The sequence below is a fragment of the Bactrocera oleae genome, chromosome 2, assembly GCF_042242935.1.
Source record: "Bactrocera oleae isolate idBacOlea1 chromosome 2, idBacOlea1, whole genome shotgun sequence".
NCBI lineage: Eukaryota > Metazoa > Arthropoda > Insecta > Diptera > Tephritidae > Bactrocera > Bactrocera oleae.
In genome coordinates this window covers 85,930,370-85,954,590 of record NC_091536.1, presented here as the reverse complement: position 1 = coordinate 85,954,590, position 24,221 = coordinate 85,930,370, and the positions used below count along the sequence as shown (strand labels likewise).

The 24,221-nt window shown below is 33.9% G+C and overlaps 1 protein-coding gene across 1 annotated transcript; it reads left to right on the top strand.

The window, feature by feature from the left end:
• Nucleotides 1-3,559: 3,559 nt before the first annotated feature.
• LOC106624536 (homeobox protein B-H1) lies at nt 3,560-18,077 on the top strand. Its single transcript, XM_014244276.3, has 2 exons — nt 3,560-5,979; nt 16,861-18,077. The coding sequence occupies exons 1-2, from the start codon at nt 4,779-4,781 to the stop codon at nt 17,304-17,306; spliced, it is 1,647 nt and encodes a 548-aa protein (XP_014099751.2). The 5' UTR covers nt 3,560-4,778; the 3' UTR covers nt 17,307-18,077.
• Nucleotides 18,078-24,221: the final 6,144 nt, after the last annotated feature.

Below are 24,221 nucleotides of genomic sequence, written 5' to 3'. Positions count from 1 at the left end.
TTAAAATAGTTTAAGCCGACTTGAAGACAAATTGAGACGAACTTGAACTCATCCTAGACACGTCATTATGTTTTATTTGTACAAAAAAATTAATAAAATTAAATTACAACGGATATGCCCAGACCTTTTCTAGAAATCAACAAACCTGTTTTAGATTAATTTTGTAATATATTCCTTAAAATTTTTCCGAATATATATATTTTTATATTATATCATCGAAATCTAATGCCAGTTTTTCAACAAAAAGTAGTAGAAAAAATTAAACTTAAAATATATTCTAAAAGGGCACATTTTTGGTGTGACTTCACTAAAAAATATGTGATTTTTGGACATGCGTTTTAAAGAAAATTGCTGCATTAAATGTTTTCAAATTTTAATACTATAATTATACCTAATTAATAAATACACACAAAACAGTTCATAAGTTTAATTTATTCAGTATTTTCCAACAAAAAAAGAGTGCTCCATTTCTGCAGGATTGTTTTTGTCTTCACTGTGTTTGGAAATAAATGAAATGATTTGTCTGTAAGGTATTGCCTACACAATAACCTACGAGTGTTAAAAATTTTTAATTTAACAAAAAAGCATACTTGAAAAAAAAAGAATGGCCGAATTTGGCCCAAAGATGAGATGATCTTTTAGAAGGCAATAGAAAAATTATTATTATTTTTTTTTTAACTTCCCGCTAAGAAAATGGAAAATTTTCTAAAAATCGGGAAGATATTGGTTTCACCCCATTTTGCAAAAATCGAGTTCTCAACAGATCTCGACGTTCTGAGGGTCGAGGAAGCTTCCCCGAACATTTCTACGATGATGTCCGTATGTCTGTATGTATGTGTGGATGTATGTGTGTGTGTGTGGATGTATGTGACCCTCTTATAACTATTAAACTGCTCAACCGATTTGAATAAACTAAACGGCATTCCAAAGGGTTTCATTGCACTTGAATTTCGTGTAAGTTTGGACCCAATCGGACCAGCAGATTTCGAGAAATCTCAAAAATAAAAATTTTGAAAAATCGTTTTTTTCGAATTTTTTCCAAACGACGATCGACACCAAAAACTAATCAGTTCTAAACCTTGAAGAAACACATCGTTTGCCGCAAACCGGGTCGAAATCGGTTGATTTACTTGCTAGATATCGAAAACGAAAAATTTCGAAGAGCTCAAAAGCAGTGAAAAAAGCGAAATTTGAACGTTAGCGTATGAAATTAGAGGGAAGTTGCAGGGATGGCCCTTGAGGCCAACCGTTTTCCACATTTTTTAATTAAAAACGTTTTCGCTAATTTTTTAAATGGCTAACAGTTAAACAAATATATTAGTTAGATCTAACTAAATATTATTACAGCTTTTTGGCTGTTTAACTACCAAATAGAAATTCGATAAATTTGATATGATGCAAGAATGTATACATAAGAAATCCACTAGTTATCGCCACAGTTAATAACACACAAAAGTTAAATCCTATTTTTTGAAACAAAATTCTTTAAAAAATAGAAAAGAAGAATAGCAATAGAGAATCATAGTCACACGTCAAAATCCAAAACAATTAGATAAAGTTCGAGAACAAATGTTTATTTAAAATTTTTTTAAAACATTTTCCGATATACTTGTATGACGTCAAAATTTTCGATTGAAAACTACGATATTTTTCCATTAATAAGTCAAAATAAGATAAAAAAATTAATACATTAAATTATAATAAAATACAGTCTGTTTAGAACATAGAAAATATATTTGTAAAATCTATAAAACAGAAAAACTTTGTTATTCAAATTTTTCTCATAAGTTTTGAGGTTATGTGAAAAAGTTATTAGTTTTTGTAGATCTTTCTATTACTTATAGTTACCACAGGGCTTGTAATTTTCTCAAAATCAAGATAAACCGTTTTTTTTCATGCTTAAAAACTCAAACACAAAGAACCCATCTCCCCTCCCTACCCTTTCACAACCGCAGCACGGTCGATAATTTTTCTTTTAATTTTCATTAAAGGTTTTCTTTCCCGCTTTCGATGAGTTTCATCCTACTATTATTTTATTTTATTTATACTTCATATTTATGGATATGTTAATGTTTTATTTAAATGCTTTGGGTTCTAATCATAAATAATTTTTAATACAATTATTCTTTAATTACGTACAAAATATATCAACAGAAAAATACAAGATTTTTACGAATTTATCTAAGTAACTACACATAGTTACAGTTTGCCGTCGCTAATGAAATTTTTACATAAGAGGGAATTTCTAGCGGTGAGCTTTTATTGTAGAGAGTTGAAAGTTTTTGACTTAAAAGGTAAAATCAGATAATTTGTGGCATATGTATAATTCTGAAATTAAATTTGTATGCTAACAACAAATTTAATTTACAAATACTTAGCTCATACATGAATCCATTTGTCTACATATACATATGTACATATATGTATATATATAAATAAGCGAAGCGAAGTATTTAAGATATAAATCTGTGTATAATAATAGAGCACGGCTGAATGAGACCTACCAAAAAGTGCAGTTAGTTGAACTACATTTTAAAATTAATGTTGTCATTTGCACAAGTTTTGTAATGTAAAATTAAGCGAATATTTTTTGTTCAACTATATGTACATACATATGTATATATTTATACGTTTACAATTCTGTACATGCGCCCTTCAACTGCAATTTAACCCGTGACAGCTGTACTCGGGCAGCGCACTAGGCGCATTTAATAAATCCTCATCTCATCGTTAATAACAAGCGCACAATTTTCCAGCCGCTATAAACGGTCTCATTAGAGGGCCCAATTACTTACAAACAACCAACGTACATATTTTTACTAATATCTACGGCATACTCACTATACTCACTCGCTCGCTTACTCTGCAGAGCTTTGCCTTTAACACACTTCTTTACAAACACCTACAGTTGGTGAAAACAGAGGAGCGCAGCTGTCAAGCCGCCACTTAGCTTGCGCCACTGACGAACGCCATAACTACCGTTAAAGCACATCTGCCACCATTGCGATTTTTCCATGGTCCACACCTATTGGCCGCAGCGTACCGCACACGCCTCTTACTCTTTGCTCACATTTGCACAGGCGTACTCTTCTCACCAGTCTCTGCAGCGTGGTGTGTGAGCGTGATAGCCAGTTCATACTTGGCTTCTACGGGCACATAGTGTGTGCCGCTCTAGCGCATAGGCTTTTGAAACACAATCGGCTCTCTTTATAATTTTTTATTGTAGGCTTTGACTCTCTCATAAGGCACACGCAAAGTAGCTTCTCGTTTATATTTCGTTTTTTTCTTCAACAACTCAAACAACTCGTACCACTTTGCTTTTGTTTGTGCGCTCGCTCTTGTAGCACGAAACTTGTTTGGCGGCTGTGTAACTGACGACCGACTTGACTTGACTTTGTTAATGTCCGTAGGCTGACGCTGCCGCCGCTGCTGCTGCTGCCGCCACAACCATTGACGCTGGGCCCATTGTCGTTAGCGGGATCTCGACTACTCACTCATTTGCTTAGTTAAGATTTGATTGTCGAGTTTAACTGTCGACAAACAAGACACGACAACACGAATGGCCCGATATACACACTATTTACTCTAGAACAACAACAACAACAAAACGTTTGCATGCTATATTACATGTGGTTGTGGCAGCGGAGAGAGCGCGGTTTGAGCATCAGCAAGCATAAGAAACCAATTGAAAGGCAGGCAATGCACGCACACACACACATATCTACAAACATTAGCTCACACCACCACCACCACTACCAACACATGGCAGCTAACAGCTCTTCATGCATTCAGGCAACAATACTAAAGATGGGAAAAAATCAACAACAATAACAAGCAGACGTTAGCTGCACGAAAGCAGGGAGAGTCTCGGCAAAAAACTCGAAAATCAACTTGTCTAGTTAGCAAACTTCAATCTAGTTTCGAACAGTTGACTGCGAAGCGTCGAGTGAATAGGTTGGTTCGTTTGATTCGTTTGGTTATAGTGCGCTGTATCGGCCGTCCCAGTGTCAGTCAGTCGTGTATTAAAATTAAGTATTAACAAGAAGACTTCAAGAACATACAAAAAAAAATGATATACATATATGTATATATAACGGGAATATAACAACAACAAACAAATCACGAAGAAAATATATTGCATAGACAGATTTAATGGTGTACAAACATATATACATACGAGTGCTTGAGTGTGGTGAAATAGTGTCGTGTCGTGTTGTGCGCAAGTGGCAACAATAAATAAATGAAGCGGCTAATCAGAGAGTATCTCAAGGAGAAGCGTTTGCCAGAAGTTTTGGCGCAGCGTCGTTTGATTCGTGCGACTAACTGATTTGTGATTTGATTGATTTCAATTTTCTGTCGACTGTCGGCTGTCCGTTGGCAGTGCTCAACTAACTACAAGCGTGTTTAGATGTCGGCAAATTAGTAGCTGCTTATACATGAATTGGTTGCAAAATTGAAATAAATAAAAAATATTATTAGAAAAAAAAAATTTTATTTAAAAATAAAATTAGAAAAAAATTTTAACGATAAATAAACATAAATAAGTAAGCAAAACGAAGTTGGTACAAGAAGATACAATTAAAATACTACAACAACCACAGTGTTAGAGATTTTTTAAAACACTTTAATCGAAAAATTTTGCGTGTGTGAAAATTCACAAAAAACACTACAAAACAATTTAAAGTTTAACAAAACAACACACACTTTATTGAGGCCGCCGCTACAAATAAATAAACGGCGCTAATACGCTTTTGAGAATCTCGTACGCTTAACAGAACATGCTTTGCCCGCTCACCATGCGTCCCGCTAGCCCTGCTGAATCAGAAATCTCCGTCGGTGGCGCACCCAGCCCACTGCCACACCACCACCACACACAACACCAACTACAACAACAGCAACACCAGCAATCAACGCTGGCGCATCCGTCGCAACATCGCAGCACAATCGATTTACTACAACATCAGCAAATTTTAATGCAACAACATGCGGCCGCCGCCGCCGCAGCCGCTGCAGCTGGACTGACGCGTGCTGGTGCCACCGCCGCCGAAGAGTATTTCCAACCACTGAAACGCTTACGCATGTCCAGCGAAATGGAGGAAACCGCGCTCAGCAATCGTACACCGAGTCCGGTGCAAACGCACAGCGTTACATTGCCAACAACACCCACTTCGACTGCAACAACCGCCAGCTCAACTGTCGCTAATGTCAGCGCCGTAAATGCCGTCAGCACTGCCGTGAAGTCGAATATTGAGGGTGTGAAGAGTTTTTCCATTGCCGATATTTTGGGACATGAAAAGCGCGCCACATCCACCTCACCAACACCGTCATCTCAACAGCAACAACATGCTGCTGGCACGCCTACACGTCCGTTGCTGAACGCCAGCAGTCTGCTGCAACCACGTGCCGAGCCGCTGGATATGGTGAGTGCAGCTGCGGCGGCGGCCGCTGGCATGCCACATCCAATGCTACTACCGGGCGCACAAATCGTGCGTCCCTGGGATCATTTGTTGGGTCCGATGCCGGTGCGCCCGTTCATACCCTCGGCGTTGCTGCATTATGAACAGCGTTTGGCGTTGGACTATCATCGACAGCTGCAGGAGCATTTCAATGCTCAGGCGCAGCTGTTGCGTCACATGGGCATGGATATGATACCGTCTGAAAGTGGTTCGGAGCGTTCGAGTTCGGCGGCAAGCGATTGTTGTTCGCCGGAAATCGCACGCTCATCCGGTGAGCCATTGGCGTCAGCGGGCGCACAATCTATGGTAATGGGTGAACGTGAGCGGGATCGCGATCGTGAACGCATATCGCACACCTCAACTTCGTCGAATGGTGGTGGAAATGGTTTGAGTGGCGCTGGTAATGGTGGTTCCAGTGGCGACAATGCGGCGACCAATGGTTCCGGCTCGAAATCCAAACCGAATGGTACACCATTGGATGCGCTCTTCCAAATGACCACCAAGGACTTTGATGAATCGCAAGGTGAGTTTTGCAAATTTATGAAGTAACTGATGGTATTACAAACACCTTTCGATCAAAATATTAACTGAAATTTTCGAAATCGCTAAGTAGTGGTAAACACAGCAAACATTTTGCTGAGTTGGACTTATAGGATTATTGCTGAACCCAATAAATATACTCTTAAACAAGAGAGTCCTAGAGTTGTTATTGGTATAACCTTCTTTGATGGAGAGGCAGGTAATATTAAACTGTCGACATCTTCTAATGGTAGGCGCAGAAAAAGAGCTGTTTCGACGAAAGCGCACTATAGAATAAAGAGGTTCCGTTGAGCTGATTGAAGTAGGCATGCAAAAAGAATTGCGCGGTTATCTTTGCATGACCAATGGGTATGTCGGGATCAATTGTTGATAAGTTTAAACTACTGCAATTTACAGCAGTAAGCAAATTACAGCAGTTTAGCAGTCAATTTCTCGATTTCTATAGTTAAGTCTTACCGTTTTCCCGTTCAATTGGTTAGTATATCCTATAAGTAGTTTTTAAGAATCAAAGTCGTATAATTGAACTATGTGATTTCTAAATTTTTGAAAATTAATAACTAAGCGTTCAGTCTGGATGGGCACAATTTTCAAAAATTTAGAAATCACATCGATAATTAGTTTACTTTAAAGGGGTATATCCACTTAAAATTTAGAAAAAACGTGTTTTTTTGACACATTTTTTGACGTAAATTGTGAAAATTTCAGGTTCGCTTAACCCGTACCCGAACGCCAGATATTTTTGCTTCAAAATATCTCAAAATCAAAAAAAAATGAGTAAAAATAAATTTAAAAAAATGTATGCAGGTAATGATCGCAGCACCCGTTGAAGTTTTGATATTTGTCAAAATGGGGGCTTTCCCAAAAAAGTGTTTTTTGTGAAAAAATTTACACTTCAGAGTTGCTTAAAAAATCGAAATTATTATCAAAAATCCTACTCCTCCGATCTAATAAATACATAAAAGGAGGTCGTGAGAAAATTTCAAAGTGTTCCGTTCAGGCGTTGCGGAGAAATTTGCCTCATCGACTCTGAAAACAACGTTTTGTCAGATAAAATAGTTAAAATGTTCAAGGAATATTCTCAAATATATATGCTTCTATATATTTGTAATAAAGATAGATTGTTTTGAAAATGGCTATAACCTCTTTGAATATATGGTACATGTCTTTCAACATAAATTTCATATGTTACGAGAAAGTGTGAATCTCCTAGTAATGAAATTATTATTTTTCCCTCTGCTAGGAGTTCTTCTTTTAACTCGTTTAATAATTTCATAATTTTTTTTTTCAAAAAGACATCCTACTAAATAAATTAGATTGCACACAATTTTTGCTAACTTTAAATTCATAAACACTTAGCGGAAGAATATAAAAATATTCAATTAAAAATAACAATTATCGAGCTAATTAACTGCTCACTTGCACACAGTATCCAATATAAAAATATGATAGGCAAAATGCTTGGTTTATGCAACTTTACGACCCAAACATGTATGTAAATATGTATCATATACTCGTATTAGATATAGATATTTGCATGGGTAAGCAGCACTGAATTAAGCTAAACTAATGAATTATTGTGACCAGCTTCAAATCAATAAACAGCCATTATTAACTTATCTTGCAAAAGTATATACATATGTGTATTTGTATGTGTTAGAATTTCAATTAAATGTATACGAATTAAATTAAACGAAGCAAATTTATTACCTTATTCATTAATTTCCATTTTGTGCTATTCGATTTAATCACAAATGGTAATGGTTAATGGTAATTCTAAGAGCGGACATAAAAGCATGCAAACTTGCATAAAAGGAGTTGCTAGAATACGTATACCATATACTTATGTATAGTATGTGCCTGATTTACTTGTAGTTAAGACAATTAATTATGTATATGTGTGTATACATTTATTTCTGTATTATACATGCGTATCTATCAGCATATATTTAAGCTTATTATTATGGAAATATATTTTTAAGTATTTATATTATATCAAGGATAATGAAACTTTTTATGTTTTGAAAATTGAACTTACCAGGTTTAAAAGCCGTTTTAAGTCGAAATGAGTTTTTCGGGCTGAAGCATTGCAGAATTTTTGATCTACCAATAACAAGTAATTTAAGCTTCTCCACCTTACAAGCCGCCAGTATAGTTGTATTGATGACATTCGGTTTACTGATATTTCACAATTTGAGTACGGGAATTCACTAAATCATTTTTGGCTTTTTTTTTTTGGAAGAAAAAAAGCGAAATAAAACTAATTATAGGAAGATTTAGAATGCAATAAAATTTAAATTCGGGGCGTAAAGAATAAGTAATTGTATGGAAAATTCGCTATAAGGAAATCAAAGCACACTTAAGATTGAATGAAATTGCTGTGTTTTGTAAAAAATTTCGTTTTAAAAAACATTGTAGTACCGAAATTCTTTGTAGCGAAATTTAACTGTATATAACTATGTTATAGCAATTCCTAAATACATTATTAACAGTTCCTTATATATATGTACATGTACATTTTTTATATTAAAATTTAATTTAATTAAATTTAATTAATTACATTTTAATTTTAATAATCAATCAATTTAAGTTTACTTTTAGCTGTAATTTTAATTTTAAATTTAATTCAATTTTTTTTTTAATTTAATTTTAATTATCATAATAATTATAATTTTAATTTCAATTTGAAATTTACATCAAGTTCTTTTTTTAATACTTTCAGTTTTAATTATTTTATTTTATTTTACTTTATTTTATATTATTTTAATTTATTTTAGTTTGTTTTATTTTAATTTACTTTAATTTATTTTAATTTATTTTATTATTATAACCTTGTTTTAAATAATTTTTGTTTTATTTAATTTTGTTCTGCCTACTTTTTTTACTTAACTAAATTTTTTATACGGACCAAAATATTTCAAATTAAATTTATTTTAAAAGAAACCAACCAGAATTCAGTTAGTTTGCTTTAATTTCATTATTGCAAAATATTATTCGTCAATACCTAATGAGAATTGCTTAACGCTTATTCATGCTCACGAAAATATAAAATTTTAAATTTTTGCTCAAATTTCAATTACTGTAAAACATTTGTTCTTCAAATTGCAAATGCTGCTCGTCATTCAAACTTTGCAATACCAATAGGAAACATTTAAATAACAAAATTATTTCAACGCGCATTATCATTGGCGCACAGCTTCTGTTTTTACTGTTATTGTTCTATTGTCATGCCTGGCGTCGGCTTAATTAGCGGTAATGGCTTTCTGAGTGCGCCTATTGTTGTCGCTGATTCGAGCATATGCAAATATACATTGACATGTATGTATGTTTGTGCTTAATTATGACATCTTGCAACTCGTAAAATGTCATTGAAGCGCTCGGTGTTCAGTCGAAAATGTCATTAAGTGTTTTTCCCTTTTTTATTCAGTTTTCAATATTTATTCAGGAGTCAGTGAAATTTGTTTGTTTCGTAATAAATTCTACACTCAAGCCTACTTACACACAATTGGCGCTAATTAAGTGCTTAATGTGCTCCCCTAATTTCATCGTTTGGCGACGGAGAGTACAAGTGAAGTGTTGAAGGCTGCTCAGCGGCACTTCAATGCTGACGATCAGGACAAATTAGTAACATAGTGACTTAAATGCAGGCTAAGGCGAAATAATGCACTCGAAATTTGAGTGCGCGACATCGAATAGTGAAAGGATGAGTTTTTAAATATTGTACACTTATATATATGTGTTTGAGGAATATTAGATTATTATTGGCTTATCAGGATAAATTATGAATTTTTGAAGTGATTTTCTTACCAAAGAGGAATATTTAATTATTATATTAATGTTATACAAACTTAAAATTGTGTACAATTTACGATAGTTTTAGTTAATTTTTAACAGAAAATCTCACTAAAACAAGATGATAGTCGAAAGCTAATTTTGTTTACAAAAAATATGTTTATATTCCACGAGTTATACAATATCTACATATTTATGTACTATATGAAAAATGTATATAACAGATATTAAATCTTTTGTTTTGCCCAAAAGCGTCTCTATTTAATATATAGAAATCTTAAAATTAAAATTTTTAAAGAAACTAAATCCCAAACCCAAAAAAAAATTTATTGAAATAATTTGTGCAAAGATTTGGTTAAGAAACCAACCTTAGAAAAACAAATTTCTGAACAAATTAAAAATTTTTTTAATGGAATTTTTTAAAAATATTTTTGTGAAAAAATTAACAACTAGCATTTTTATGAATTCATATTAAAATTTTGCAAATAAGTACTGCTTCTTGTTTGCTGCTTGTTTGAATATCGAAAAAAATTAAATAATTTGCTTTAATATTTTCTGGAAAAAGATTTGAAAATTATACCTTTTTGTATTTAATTATTAAAATATTATAAATAAAAATACTACCTTTTTGTATTTAATTATTAAAATATTATAAATAAAAATATTATAAAAGCATAAGTTCTTTTTTAGTAATTCAAATATAAAATTTCTTTCATTTTATTAAAAATGTCACCAAAAAAACCTTCAAAGTTCTACCAGGAACTCTGGCATAATATAAACATATATATACATGTATAATCAATTCAGCAAAACAAAAAAAAAAAACAAAATCTGATATTAATTTTTCGAATATTTTATGCATAGAATAGCTTAAGCCAAATTAAATTTAAAAAACTTTTTCCAAATTTTTAAATTTGTTTCAAATTCAAGTCTTTAATCAAAACTTTTTACCACATTTAAAAAAAGAAAGATAAAAAAATATAGGAAGGTCTGCATAAGCAATATATTATACCTACCTATACATATATCAGTAGACCTCTCATGAATATTGCAGATGATATTTAATATTAAGATCAGAATTATTTTGAGGTTATACCTGCCATAATGCATGCTTTGGTTGTTTATTTTAAAATAAAATGCAATAGGATTTTATTTCGTTAAAATTTCAGCAGCGAAACATACATATAATATATAACGTTATCTTCAACTCTTCCGCGTTTACAAATTTAAATTTCACTAAAAAGTCAGAAAATTTTTGATCGCTTATACGCACATAGATATGTTTGTATATATAATATAACCTTGTAAAACTTGCACTTAATTGTTTTCTTAGAAAACGCTTAGACATTCGCTTTCCTTTGGAGACACATTGTCTGGGTAATTTGTAGCGTTAGATAGGCAAGCCATTAATTAACTTGTTGGATAATTAACAAATGCGCACAGAATGATTCCAACGAAAAGCAAAAGATATTTCAGTGGAATTTATCAATTTTCCATATACACACATACATATGCACATATGTATTGTATTTACTTACACCGCACTTATCGCATATGCCAAATGTCGAACTCTGCTGGTCAAGTACTGCATGTAAACGATTAGAGAAGGCCATAAAATGCAGTGAACATTGTATTTCATAATTTCTACACTCACCAAAATCCACACTGTGTATCAAATATCACTTTCACCAACGGCACGCACAATTTACGGTAACTAGCGCAGAGCTTGCCTTTATATGCTATTGTGTGTGTGTGTCTGGTAGGCGTATTGTGTGATGTTTGTAAGTTGTCGCAAGCCAGCCCCAATGACATTTTCTACCAAAACAAACCAGCCTACAATATTAGAAATTGATTTATGCCACGTCTCATGGTGGAAAACGATATCAGCCAGTGACTAAACACTGAGCCTCTTGTGGCCAGTATCCTTTATGCGCTAGTGTTTTTGTGCATGTGAGTGTGTGTTTGTGTGTGATCAAATTACTACGAACTATTTAGCGCACATACATATAGACATAAATATGTCGCTTGGTGCATTTTGTAATGGGTTCACTAAAGATAAGTCCACATTACTTAATGATGATTAAGTGTGGTACTCGAGAGACCTTGCTGCTCACCACAAAAAATTTGAAGAAAACACTGTCTGCACAACTCAAGTGGTTAATGGCGCTCAAATTACATATATATAAATGATTTCAGGATAAGACGTATTGAGGCATATTAAAATTATTTTGGTATTTTTTAATAAGTATATGTATTTTTTGAAATTGTATACACACCATATACATAACATACCATACATTTTGATAGAATTTTAATATTAATATTTACCATTTTAAAAACACTAAAACAAATATTGTCTAGATAAAACTATATTAGTATTTTAAAGTTTTTAAAAGATTAAAAATAATTTTTTCAGGTAAAAAATATTAATATTTTACAATTTCAAAAGCTTTTAATAAAAAATTAAATATTTTTCTGGTAAAAATTCCTAATAAATAAAAAAATATTTTTATTTGTATTAAACTCGTTGAATTCATGCGGAATATTCATTATTTCCTTTGAATCATATTAATAAATTTTCAAAATTTTATCATTTTTCAAAATTTTTACTTTAAGCACAAATATGATATAGTTTTACTAGAAAGTACTGCCCTTCGTAGTTTTAATTTTTATGTATTAAAAATGTTTCCAAAAATGGCTGAAAGTTATCCAACGACTCTCCGGAGTTATGCTACACTCAGCTGGAGAACAAAATATGCACAGATGCTCAATTAAGCTTAACTCTCGACAGTTTCAGCATGTACAACATACTCGCACATACATACACATATATTTTCGCATGTGTGTGAAGTTTTGCATTAGATATGCGAAATTAAAATCTTAAATAAATAAGAAATTTTTTTTATTTATTTAATCGAACCGCTGACTGGCATCGTTAATCAAAGTTAAAACTAAAACAACAACAACATGGGAATTAGAAATTAAACATTCAAACAAAAAAATCTAATTAAAATGAAATCCACTTAAAGTCCCACAAAATCCTCTGCCAATTCACAGAAGTATATATACATTTATTCTATGTGCATACATAACTACATATACTACATATTCATATGTATATGTGTAAATATACGTTATTCGTATTGCGTATTCACGCCGCATTAGCAACGAGTACAGCTAATTTGTTATGTGCTATTAACTATTCCAATTTATTTACTTTTTTCCCTCCATTGATTTTTATTGTTGTTAATGTTTTATTGCTATTTTTTGTTATAAATACACATACACAGACATGTACATATGTGTATGTGTAGGTACTTCTATGTGGGTTCCATGCCAAACGGTAGCCAAATACATTTTGAATGTAGCAATAAATTTTCTTTGAAATCAGCCGCAGCAACGGCTGAAAAATAACAGTAGCAACAACAAGACCAGTAACTAAATAACAAGAAAGCACTTGAGAAGTAAACAAAAAAAAAAACAAAATCAAGCAACAGAAAAACAAATCAGTAACAACCCGCTAATGGCTGGCAACAACGGGCTACTAACCTAACATTCTTAGATTGTGCATAGGTGAATACGTTAACTTAATTAAGCCGGTTCCAGCGTCAGCCCGATTGATGATCATGCTGTTGCTGTGATGCGACCCAGAAGAATTTATAGCTATGCATATAAATATGTATGTATGCGTATATGTTTGTATGTGCGTAGAAATGTATATTTGGTGGGAACAGGCATGCGCCTATGTATGTAGATGTGTGTGTGTTAACCCATTAATAAATCAGCAGTGACTATAATGAAACCACCGAAATGATTGCGACTTTTAATGATCGGCTACCAGGTTTTGGCAAGCATTTTTATTATTTAGCTTTTAAATATTTTTTGTTGTTATATTGTGCTTTGGTAGATTGAACGACTGACAGCTTTGCGTGGGTGGCATTTTAAGGGCATAAAAATTACGTAAATTATCCGCAAAATAGAACGAGTTTATAACAACATTTCATTATTACTCTTACATCATACACATACAGATATGCCTTGTAGCAATAATGTGCTTATATATATGTATACATATAAGAAAATTATGTCACATTCACATTTATTTCACTACTTGTTTCTCTTATATGGCTGTCTGTCCGTCAGTTAATATATCAATGGGAAATTATGCGCACATCCTCTTCTTCCCAAGAAACTGTTAATTAGTCGGAAACGCCGATATTGGATCACTATATGTAGCATATAGCTGCCATACAAACTGATCGATCAAAACCAAGTCTTTGTATGAAAAACTGTTTTAATTGACAAGGCACACAAAATTTGGCATAGATAATTGTCCAAGCCAATACTAAAATTTCCAAATAAATTGTTCAAATCAGAGCATTAGATCATATAGCTGTCATACTAACAGACCGATAAATATCAATATAAACAAATAATTTTATTTTTTTTAATTTTTAAGCTATATGAAATTTACCCGTAAAGGGTATCATAACTTCGATAGAGCTAAAGTTAACGTTTTTCCTGTTTTTTTTTAATTTTTATTTTTTTATTATTATCGATAAGTTACCGCTGCAGCTTTTCAACACTCATTCGCTTTACTCTCTAAAGCAAAAAAAAAACCCAAACTCGCTATATCCATCGCACTAATGAAATGTCAAAATATAATTTTGTCAAATATACACACTTTGTAATTCTTAGCTTGGCATAAATTTGAAGTCGTTCATTAATCAAAGCTCATTTAAGGCTTTCTTCATCGCTGTCGGCGGCACAAGAGGAAATAGTGAAATAAAATGTGAAAAGTTGTAGTTATAATTAGTATGTACAAACACACATCCACATACAAATAAACTTAAGTTAATATGTATATACATGTACATTTTTCGACATACCTACATATATACTATCATAGAGGCGGTACGCTTTAATGAACTTGACATACGAGAATTAAAGTTATGAATTATTTGTTTATGCGAGGATTTGGGCGCTAATAACAAAAAATTTACGAAATACATATATACATTTATGTGTATTTATATAACATATGTATCTAATTTTATATGGAACTAGTTCTCGCTTTCGCTATGTACAGATATATTTTCAGCTATGTGGATAAACTATATTTTATAAAAGTTATTGATTATGAAAACTATTCTTTAATCAAATCTTGATTGGGCTAAAAAACCATCAAACAGTTCTATCAGGAACTTCAATTTCGAAAGATTTTTACTTTTTTAACAAGAGAGAAATATGTTCGCTGAGCTTTCTGGATTTTTTTATAAAAACTACTATTAAAATTTTATTATTTTAGTTCTTAAGTTAATTGGCGATTTTTTTCGAGCTTTTCTCAGCTGCAACGACAATACTTTTAACAGCTTTTTCTTGTATTCTATGTCTTCGAAATTTAGTTTTATTTTCTACTTGGCTTAATCTGTTATTGTTTTAGTAAAAAAAAATATGTACACATCTTGAAATATTTTCACTGCGTTTTCTGAATTTCGAACTCTTCATAATTTGTATTGTACAATTTTTGTATAAGCTGCTCTATTGCAAAACAGCTAAATTATACCATATTTTTCCAAGTTGTTGAGTAGTTATAGCCATAATAGTGTCGATCGAAGTGCAAATTTTTTCACCAACTTTTTGCCACAAAGTCGCCATTTCGTCAAAAATACAAATTTTTACTGGTCCTTTGGTCATTAGCTGTATTCATCTGTTGTTTGGATTTGCAGTAATTTTAAACAGAAAACTCTTTTTCACCGCCTTCACACTTTTTTCGGAGGTTCGTCGGGAGAACGGTTAGGGGTTCAAGGAAATTTAAAATTTTTCAAAATGAATCGCCCATTATTGAAGTACATTTAATTCTGTAAATGTATATTATATTTATTTATTTATTATCCAAAATGCCGGTTAAAAAAGATCACTAATAACGCGTTCATCTTGCGTTGCAAATGGATATAACCCCTTAAAGCAATGGAAAATATTTTTTATTGTGAATAAAAGTTATTAATGAAGTAACAATACAATAACATTCATATCAATATTAGCACTAAATGACATTTTTGTGAACTTTAAAGCAATAACTCTGAACCATATTATTTAGCACTAATATAAGCTGTCTATATGCGTTCTAACGCATGCGCAGTAGTGTTATAGTTCTTTCTTAGTGGAGAAATTCTTCTTTTCGCGTTAAAAAAGTTGCTGCAAATGTTTTGTTGTTGTTATGTTTTAAAAATACAAGAAAAAAAGAATTTTGTGTTTTCATTTGTCATTTGCACCATTCACAATAGTAAAACTGATCTAAAATATGCAAAACAAGACTTACTTGGTAGCATTGAAATTAGCGGCACTTTAATGAGCTATCCGCTTACTCTCTTATACGAATTCAACTTGACAACTCTGTTGCTGCTTTTACATAAAAATTTTTTGAAAAGAGAGCAGAGAAATTGCGAATCGAAGAGAGCTAACATATAATAACTTCCACTTGTGGTTGAGCTTTAGTAAAATCGACGCAATTTTTTTACGGAAATTTAAGAATCACCCTTATACATATATATGTACATATGTACATATGCCATTGCGAATTTACTGCTATGCAGTAGCATTACATAAACAAGTGTAATTAAAAGTGATTTGGCCAGTTCGGCTGCGCTTAAGACACCTGTGAGTTTAGTAAACTCCATCTTTTGCATAAACCAAGCAAATCACTTTAAAAACTGTAATTTACTGCTCAACAACAAATTGATAAATTGGCATTTAGACATTGCGACACGTCAGTTACGCTCAAAACAAATTATGCAAAATAAAAGGTGCATATAAAATTTTAATTAATTTATAAATACACAATATGCAGACATACATATATAAAGCTACTATATCACACGTTCTCCGGTTTTAACAAGCTAAAGGCAATTATTTTTGTTTAACCATTTACAGAATATGAATATGGCTTGTTCACACTTTGTTTTTAAGAGGTTAGAGATTATAAACTAATTAAAAGTATATATGCAATTATATAGACACACATACATATGTACAAAGAAAAAGCATAAGATTAATTTTAATTTTTTTCTTACAGATAAATCACATTTAGACATATTTTCGAACCGCCCACAACCGAAGAAGAAACGCAAATCGCGCACCGCTTTCACGAATCACCAAATATTCGAGTTGGAGAAACGTTTCCTATATCAAAAGTACCTGTCACCAGCCGATCGTGATGAAATTGCCGCCGCGTTGGGTCTCTCAAACGCGCAAGTGATCACTTGGTTCCAGAATCGACGCGCAAAGCAAAAGCGTGATATTGAAGAGTTGAAAAAGGATTTCGATAGCGTCAAAGTATTCTCAGCGCACAAGTCCTTTCTGGAGAATGTCAACGATCTCAGCATATTGAAGAAGAAACCCATGCACGAGGCGGACGCAATGGTGGGTCTGGCCGCAGCCGCTGCAGCCGGTATGGTGCCGGTTTCCTCAGCCGCCGCGGCTGCTGCTGCCGCACAAGCTGCGCTAAATTCACAAAAATGAAGTAATCGGCGCATTGTTGCGCCATAAATACATTTTTTATACAAACAACTGCGAGAGAGGAAGAGAACAGCAAATAAAAACAAAAATGGAGAATCGTCAAATGTTATGTGGATGCTACTAAGTGGAGCGGCGAGTGGGGTAATGCATGCAACAGGAGAAATAGTGAAATTATTGAAATCGTTTCTGGTTACAAGTACAAGCTGCGGAGCCACTTAATGGCCGCTGGCAGGCAATGGACGCCGCAGTTAGGAGTTTACAACCACCAGCCCACCAAAGTAGCACCGTTTGGCTGCGTCCAATTAGGAAGCCGTTGCATAGCATTCAAAACTTTATCAGTCCTTGCTTTTTGTTCACCACATCACCACATGGCGGCATTTAAATCACACAATCTAACGACTTCTACATACAAAACGTTCAACATTGCGCCTTATAAGCACCGAAGTTCTCGAAAGCGGCTCGTTCATGGCGCACGCGACCGAACGTCGCCTACGATCGTCGTCCATAGCGCAAACATATGGTACATATGAACGAGCATGTATGAGCATATACATATATACATCGAGAGCCGTCAAGGGTTCAATGCTGAACCGGGCTTGAATGTTGGCAACAAGCTGAAGTGAAATTATTGAAAAAAGAAAAATCTCAAACGCAATTTTAAATAGATAAAGCTTTTAAGCAAAAACTTTTATGGCAAATTAAGTATGGCGAAAAAGTGAAATATTGAGAAAAAGAAAGATTTTAATAAAATTGAGATTTTAAAAACACTAAAAATTTTAAACAAAAATTTTATTTAGAAATTTAAATTTTATTTCGCAAAAATTGTTGCAATAAAAAATGTGATAAATGTTATTGCAGCCCGTTCAGAGAAAGTTCTTAGTCTTGCACCGCTTATATTAGTAGTTACCTTTAATCGATATACATACATACATATACACAGACTTTTTATAGATCAAGGCGTCAGAACTTCGAATTATGGTTGTAGCAAAACTTATAACTAGATTAAATACTTTTTCGAATAGTAATATTCACCTCGGCCGACACGGCAAACGTAAAAGTAAAACCAGGAGAATCACTTTCTCGATAATATACGTCTAAATGACAAAATGAGATTAATTGGAATGATATGCGGGGGTTATAATTCGACCTATATTTCGAAAATCGGTTACAAATTTACAGAAAGCTTGTAAATTTCTGTATTTTTAGCTTTGTTTGGCGTGATCTGATAATCGATTAGATTATGTATAACAGAGTTGTTCTCTTCTGAAATTATCCTATCCAAAATTACGCCTATTTCTTGTCTTGCTGTGTAAAGCTTCTTTCATGATCTTGGTCTTGTGTGTGTCAAGCCTGTTCCGATACTAAGCAGCTCAAAATTATGAAAACCTACAGAGTGTCAGACTACTCTCTCCTCCTCCTCTCGTCTCTCTCCTTTTATATCATATTACCAGTCACAAATACCATTTTCTAATAAAAACTCTCTAAAAACAAAGTAAAGTAAAGTTTTCAGGACAGCCGATTTTGGTTGTGTAGAATGCTCGTCACTATAGTAACGCTCCCTAAAATTGGTTGGAGAATAATTGCTTATATCACACCAATAACAACATATTATATGCACCAAACAAACTTCCAGTTTTACCATAAGTTCCACCTTGAGGGCACAATAGACCTGAGGTCGCGGTGCATACCTCATTTTTAAATTCAATAAGTTCCACCTAAGGTGGGATGTATAATTCCGACTAATAACCTACATACGGCCAGATGATCTCAATATAAAGTACTTGTATGTGAAAGAGGAACTTGAATTGAAAAATCGCGGATTCGGTCCATTTAAACTGCGCTGATAAAACGCATCGATAAATACTTGTTTCTTAGATTGATGCAACCTTTTTTTGTCTTCTTGTGAAGTTTGATTTACATTTATGAATTAGTGTTGAAATTGAGAAAATGATACAGATGGGAAGTCTACCTTATCACGAGCACAAGTTTTTGAGTGGTACAGGGCATTCGATGAAGGTCTTGAAGTCATCGAAAACTTGCCTCCTGCGAGTCGTCCATCCACATCTGATAAAGACACAGGCATCGAAAAAGTTAAAAAAAGAAGCAAAGGATATCAACATTTCTTATGGATCGACTCCACACATTTTGGTTAGTGTTTTGGGAACGAAGCATGCCAGTGGTTGCTACCTAAATATTTTGCAAAAACGAGGTCGAGTAGAGAGTCGCAAAAGAAAGCTTGACAACGTAGCTGAGGACCCTACATTCATTAAACGCAGCATTACTGGTCACGAGACATGGTTTTATGAATACGGCACCAACACTGTACAAAAGTCTAGCGAATGGCGCTTCAAAATTGGCTGAGTAGCCTGTTTTGAAGACAATAATAAAATTTTGTATTAAAATACGTGAAAATGTATTTTTAACTCAGTCTGGTCCAATTTCGATCAGATGGTAATGAATCTGGTTTCTTCATACATAGCTGTACATAAATATTAAGGCTACTGATATACATATCTATATGTATGTGCGTGATAATTTAGTTTAATTTGTCTCTTGCTGATTATATTAGTGAATTAAAAACCGGTAGCAATAAATTCAAGCATGCTTAGATTAGCGTCTCCTCGCCACATGTCCGCATTTAATAAATTTACAAAATTAGCAGCCGTAGAGATGAACGAAACGAAGCCAATCGTGCTTTTTCTAAACATAAAAATACATTTTTGTTGTTGTTATGCGATAATTTTGCATCATTTAGCCACTTCTGTTTCGTTGTATTAACATATTGCCTATCAAGCATTCCACCACTCGCTCGCAATGGTTGCTTTGCGCTTGTGCTTTTATTACTGATTATTTACAGCTGCTATTCACAAATTTGAGTTAATTAATTATTAATTTAAACATTTTGATCACTTATATTCACGACAACACAACAGCGAATAATTGAAAAGCTAAAAGAGTTGTGGCTAAATATGAACTTCGCTTAAAATAGGCAAAAATATGCAAACAATAGCAACAACAAAAAACGAAAAACAGCAAAATTTATGTTTTTTGCACAAAAACAGCAGAAAATATAAAAGTTTGCTGGAATGCCACTAAATTATAATCACCTTGTCCTATCCATTAGCCGAGCGAAGTGTTTAAATTTGAGCAAAAACTCCGTAATTAGATTGAAGATTTAATGGACTGCGCTCGCACAGTTTCCGCTCGTCTTCAGCAAGCGCAAGCAGCGCGATCAACGCAAGCTCTCGCCCATTTTAATAGCACTAAGCCGGTGAAATCTTTTGATCCGTAACTTAAACGTTTACATTTGCATGTATGTCAGTATATGTGTATATATGTATATGCAAATAAATTCATTCATATATTTTTTAGGTATGTATGTTTGTGTGTATGTATGTGTCTGTCCTGATTTGCATTACTAAATTCGGTAAAACTCCAATTAATATATAATAATTTAATGCAATGAATCGAACAAGTAGCTCCATCGATCAACTCTACTACTTGATTTCACTACGCACTACCCCGCGCCTTGCCACTTCGATTTTGCCATTAACGTTTTGCATTGATCATCTTATCGATAATTTCCCCCTGCAGGCAGAGATCAAGCAGCAATTAGATGACAGCCACCGTGGCGAGGGTTTCTTGGAGTATACATATGTACATATATTATAGGTATACATGTGTAAATACCTCGTAGGAAAATTAAGTATGTTGATGATATGCAAATCGATGACACAATACTAAAATATGAGTGATATAAATCGTAATTTAGGAAGGAAGGAGATTGATCAAAAGTTAGAGAGCCAGTTGGGGACTTGTTATTGAGCAGTTGGAGACTAGTTGTGAACTAGTTAAAGGCTAGTTGCGTATAGACGCATCAAGATCATTTAAGGACTTATGCGAGGGGTCTGTAAGCGCACTAATATACTATATCTTTATATAAAAGTAAAAATGCTGGAGCAAAGCTAAGTATGTTATATAATGAAAAATTTCGTTGCACAAGATATGAGCAATATAAATCGTTGATAAAAAAATATGTAACCGGGTAGGAGCATGTTAAAGACGAGTTGGATAGCTAGTTGGGAACTAGAGTTGGGAACTAGGGTTTTATTAGTTGGGAACTAGTCGATAACTAGTTTGAGACTAGTTGGATTTTAGTTAAGGATTATTTGTGTACTAATTCATCTATTTAAAACTATTTAATTTAAACCAATATCTGTTTATTTAAGTCACATATTCACTCTCTAGGCTTCAATCAATTAATTATATTAATACAAAGAATACGAAAACTGAAAAAAAGAATATGGTGGAAGACGATGAGGAAATAAAATCACAAACAAGCAAACAATATCAGAAATATAGTACTTTGCAAACACAAAGAAATATCTTAAAACACTTAGGTCTGTAAAAAAAATTCGCTATACTACCACATATTTTTCCTACAGGCTGCTTTCAAACCTGTGCGTAAAAGCCTTTGGCAGAAAAACGAGACCAACGCTGCAGCTAACAAAATTGTGTGGTTTCCAACAGCTACTGTATGTGCAGAGGCTGATCGATGGTGCCAAGCGATAGATCTGCATCTGTGTGTATATGCTCCTATGTATGTATGTACATATGTATGAATAATCAACGCTTGACCCGCAAGCATTTGTTGCGGTTCACTTCAAAAGCGCTGACCGCCGCCCGAGGTGCATAAGTAGTTTTGGCGCTGCGTACTGGCAATTATGGACGTTACGTTTAAGTTCGGGCAGCTAAACGCTCGTATGCACACACACACACACTTATGGTTAATGTAGTACACAGATACATATGTATGGCCATGTTGATCGTTAACTATCAGGCGTTGAGCGGCGATCGATTTATTTGTTGTGTTTTTATTATTGTTGTTGTTTTTTTTTTCTTTCTCATTTCTTGCTGCTTTCAACTGTAGCTTCAGTGTTGTTGCGCTGTTGTGCCACTTGCTATTGCATTAGCCTCTTAACCGCTATACTACACCGGCAGCAATGCTCATTTAAATAATCAAGCCATCAATTCAGCGGCTAATGATGCCCGAAATACACGCGTGCGCTACGCGCTGATTTTGTAGCGATCGCCAACGATTGCTACTGATCGCCGACGATCAACTATCGCCGCGTTGGTCGGTGGCGACCATTGATCAGCTAACAGCTAACAGCTACCAGCTATTACTTAGTTGTTGTACGCTATTGTCGGTCCGCTTTGTTTGCATTTTAATAGACTCCATAAAGAGCCACTCTAAGCGAGCTGCATGTGCGCGCGCTGTTAAGCCACTAATATAATTGAGTTGAATTTTTATTAGTACTTATTCTAATGGCTTATCTCCTCAACCCTTTTCTTTCTCTTCTCACCACTTCAGCATACCAAACTTTGGAATTTTAATTTAAATGCGCTCATTGACAAAATGCAATCAGGCAATTTGAAATTGAATTTACGGTACTGATAATGGAGAAAGGTTGAAGATAATCAGCCGCGACTATGGCATTAGCTATCTTCAATATAATTAGTAATACTGCAGGAAAAAGAAATCAATAAACATCGTTGGGCAGCGTGCGCAGCCGCAAAGCGCTTTGATCGTTCGACTGCGAGGCATGGTGGTCGTCCCCTAAATGCTACCGGTAAACGCTGCGTACGCTTGGAGCCACGCGTATGTGCGTGTGTGTTTTCATTTTATTTCACGATTTTATTTTTGTTGCTACAAGCAATTAAAATCGGCTTAAAGCGTCATTGCTGACGCTGTGGCTGCCTCTGCTGCTGCTGCTGCTGCTGCCAGTGGGCAACTTCGATTCTTCATACAACGCCGCGCTATTAATTCTAAAACGCATGTCTACACAGTTATATTTTCTAAACACAAATAGGTATGTGTTTGTATGTATGTTTACTCGTATATGCACGGCTTTGAGTGCATAAAACATCTTAGACTGAAATTTTCTCAAACTCATATTGAACTTGTTATACTTAATTATAGGGTTTACCATTTTTTATTGGTCTATTTATCTTTTTTGTCGATTTTCGGCAGCTTATATTAACAGCTATAATGTGCGTGCATACATATGTACATATTGTTGGTGTGGCATCGTCTTTTAATCAGCTTTTTTTCGGTTGAAAATCATTTATTGGTGAGATAGTGGCGCAAGCCTTTGATCTTTTTTGCGTGATATTCCCGAATTAGGTGTGAAATGCTTTGATTAAAAGGGTCCCCGGTGTCGGCGTTCGGCAAACAAGACGCTAACAAACCGTTCGGAATCTGATTATGCGTAAGCTTAAATATACTTGCTTTATAGGAAGTAACTAGAAGCTATAACTGCAATATTATGCTCAACGATTACTTCTCGGGCAATATCTATGTGTTAAAGAAAACAATAAAAAAAAAATAATTTATAAACTTATATTTTTAAATTTAAATAACCGCAAATTAAAATTTTGAGCTGAATTATTTACTTCAAAAGCTTTAGAAAAGCTTAAAGCTCAACCTTTTTCTGACTGAACTAAAATCTTCTATTTACTATCATGAGTTAAGTTGAGCAATCGTTTGTGCTTGCGTGATCTCTAGATTTTTCTTGCTCGGTATAAATTGTAGATATAGCAAATTTTTGCTGTTTCGTTAGACTAATATTTTCTTAGTAGCTTAGTTCTAGCTCAGACGAGAAACATGCGGCATATTATTTTTCCTGTTCTCATTCACAACAACACGATATTTTCGGTTTTCAACCATCAGCTGATTGTTTCGCCAGTTCAGTTCCCAGCACTTTTACTGCCGAGTCGAGGCTATTACGACAGAACTTCAGTCAGTATGTATTATTGCATACTACAACAACAACTAAAATATAAAATAATCACTGCTGATCGGTCTGCTGATCGGCAATTAACCACATTCACACATCAGCTTTCCACCGCGTCGTT

Excerpts from the sequence above, each read along its gene's own strand:
- LOC106624536 (XM_014244276.3), top strand. The coding sequence starts at position 4,779 with ATGCTTTGCCCGCTCACCATGCGTCCCGCTAGCCCTGCTGAATCAGAA. Across the intron at positions 5,980-16,860 it reads GGACTTTGATGAATCGCAAG|ATAAATCACATTTAGACATA; the intron begins GTGAGTTTTGCA and ends TTTTTCTTACAG.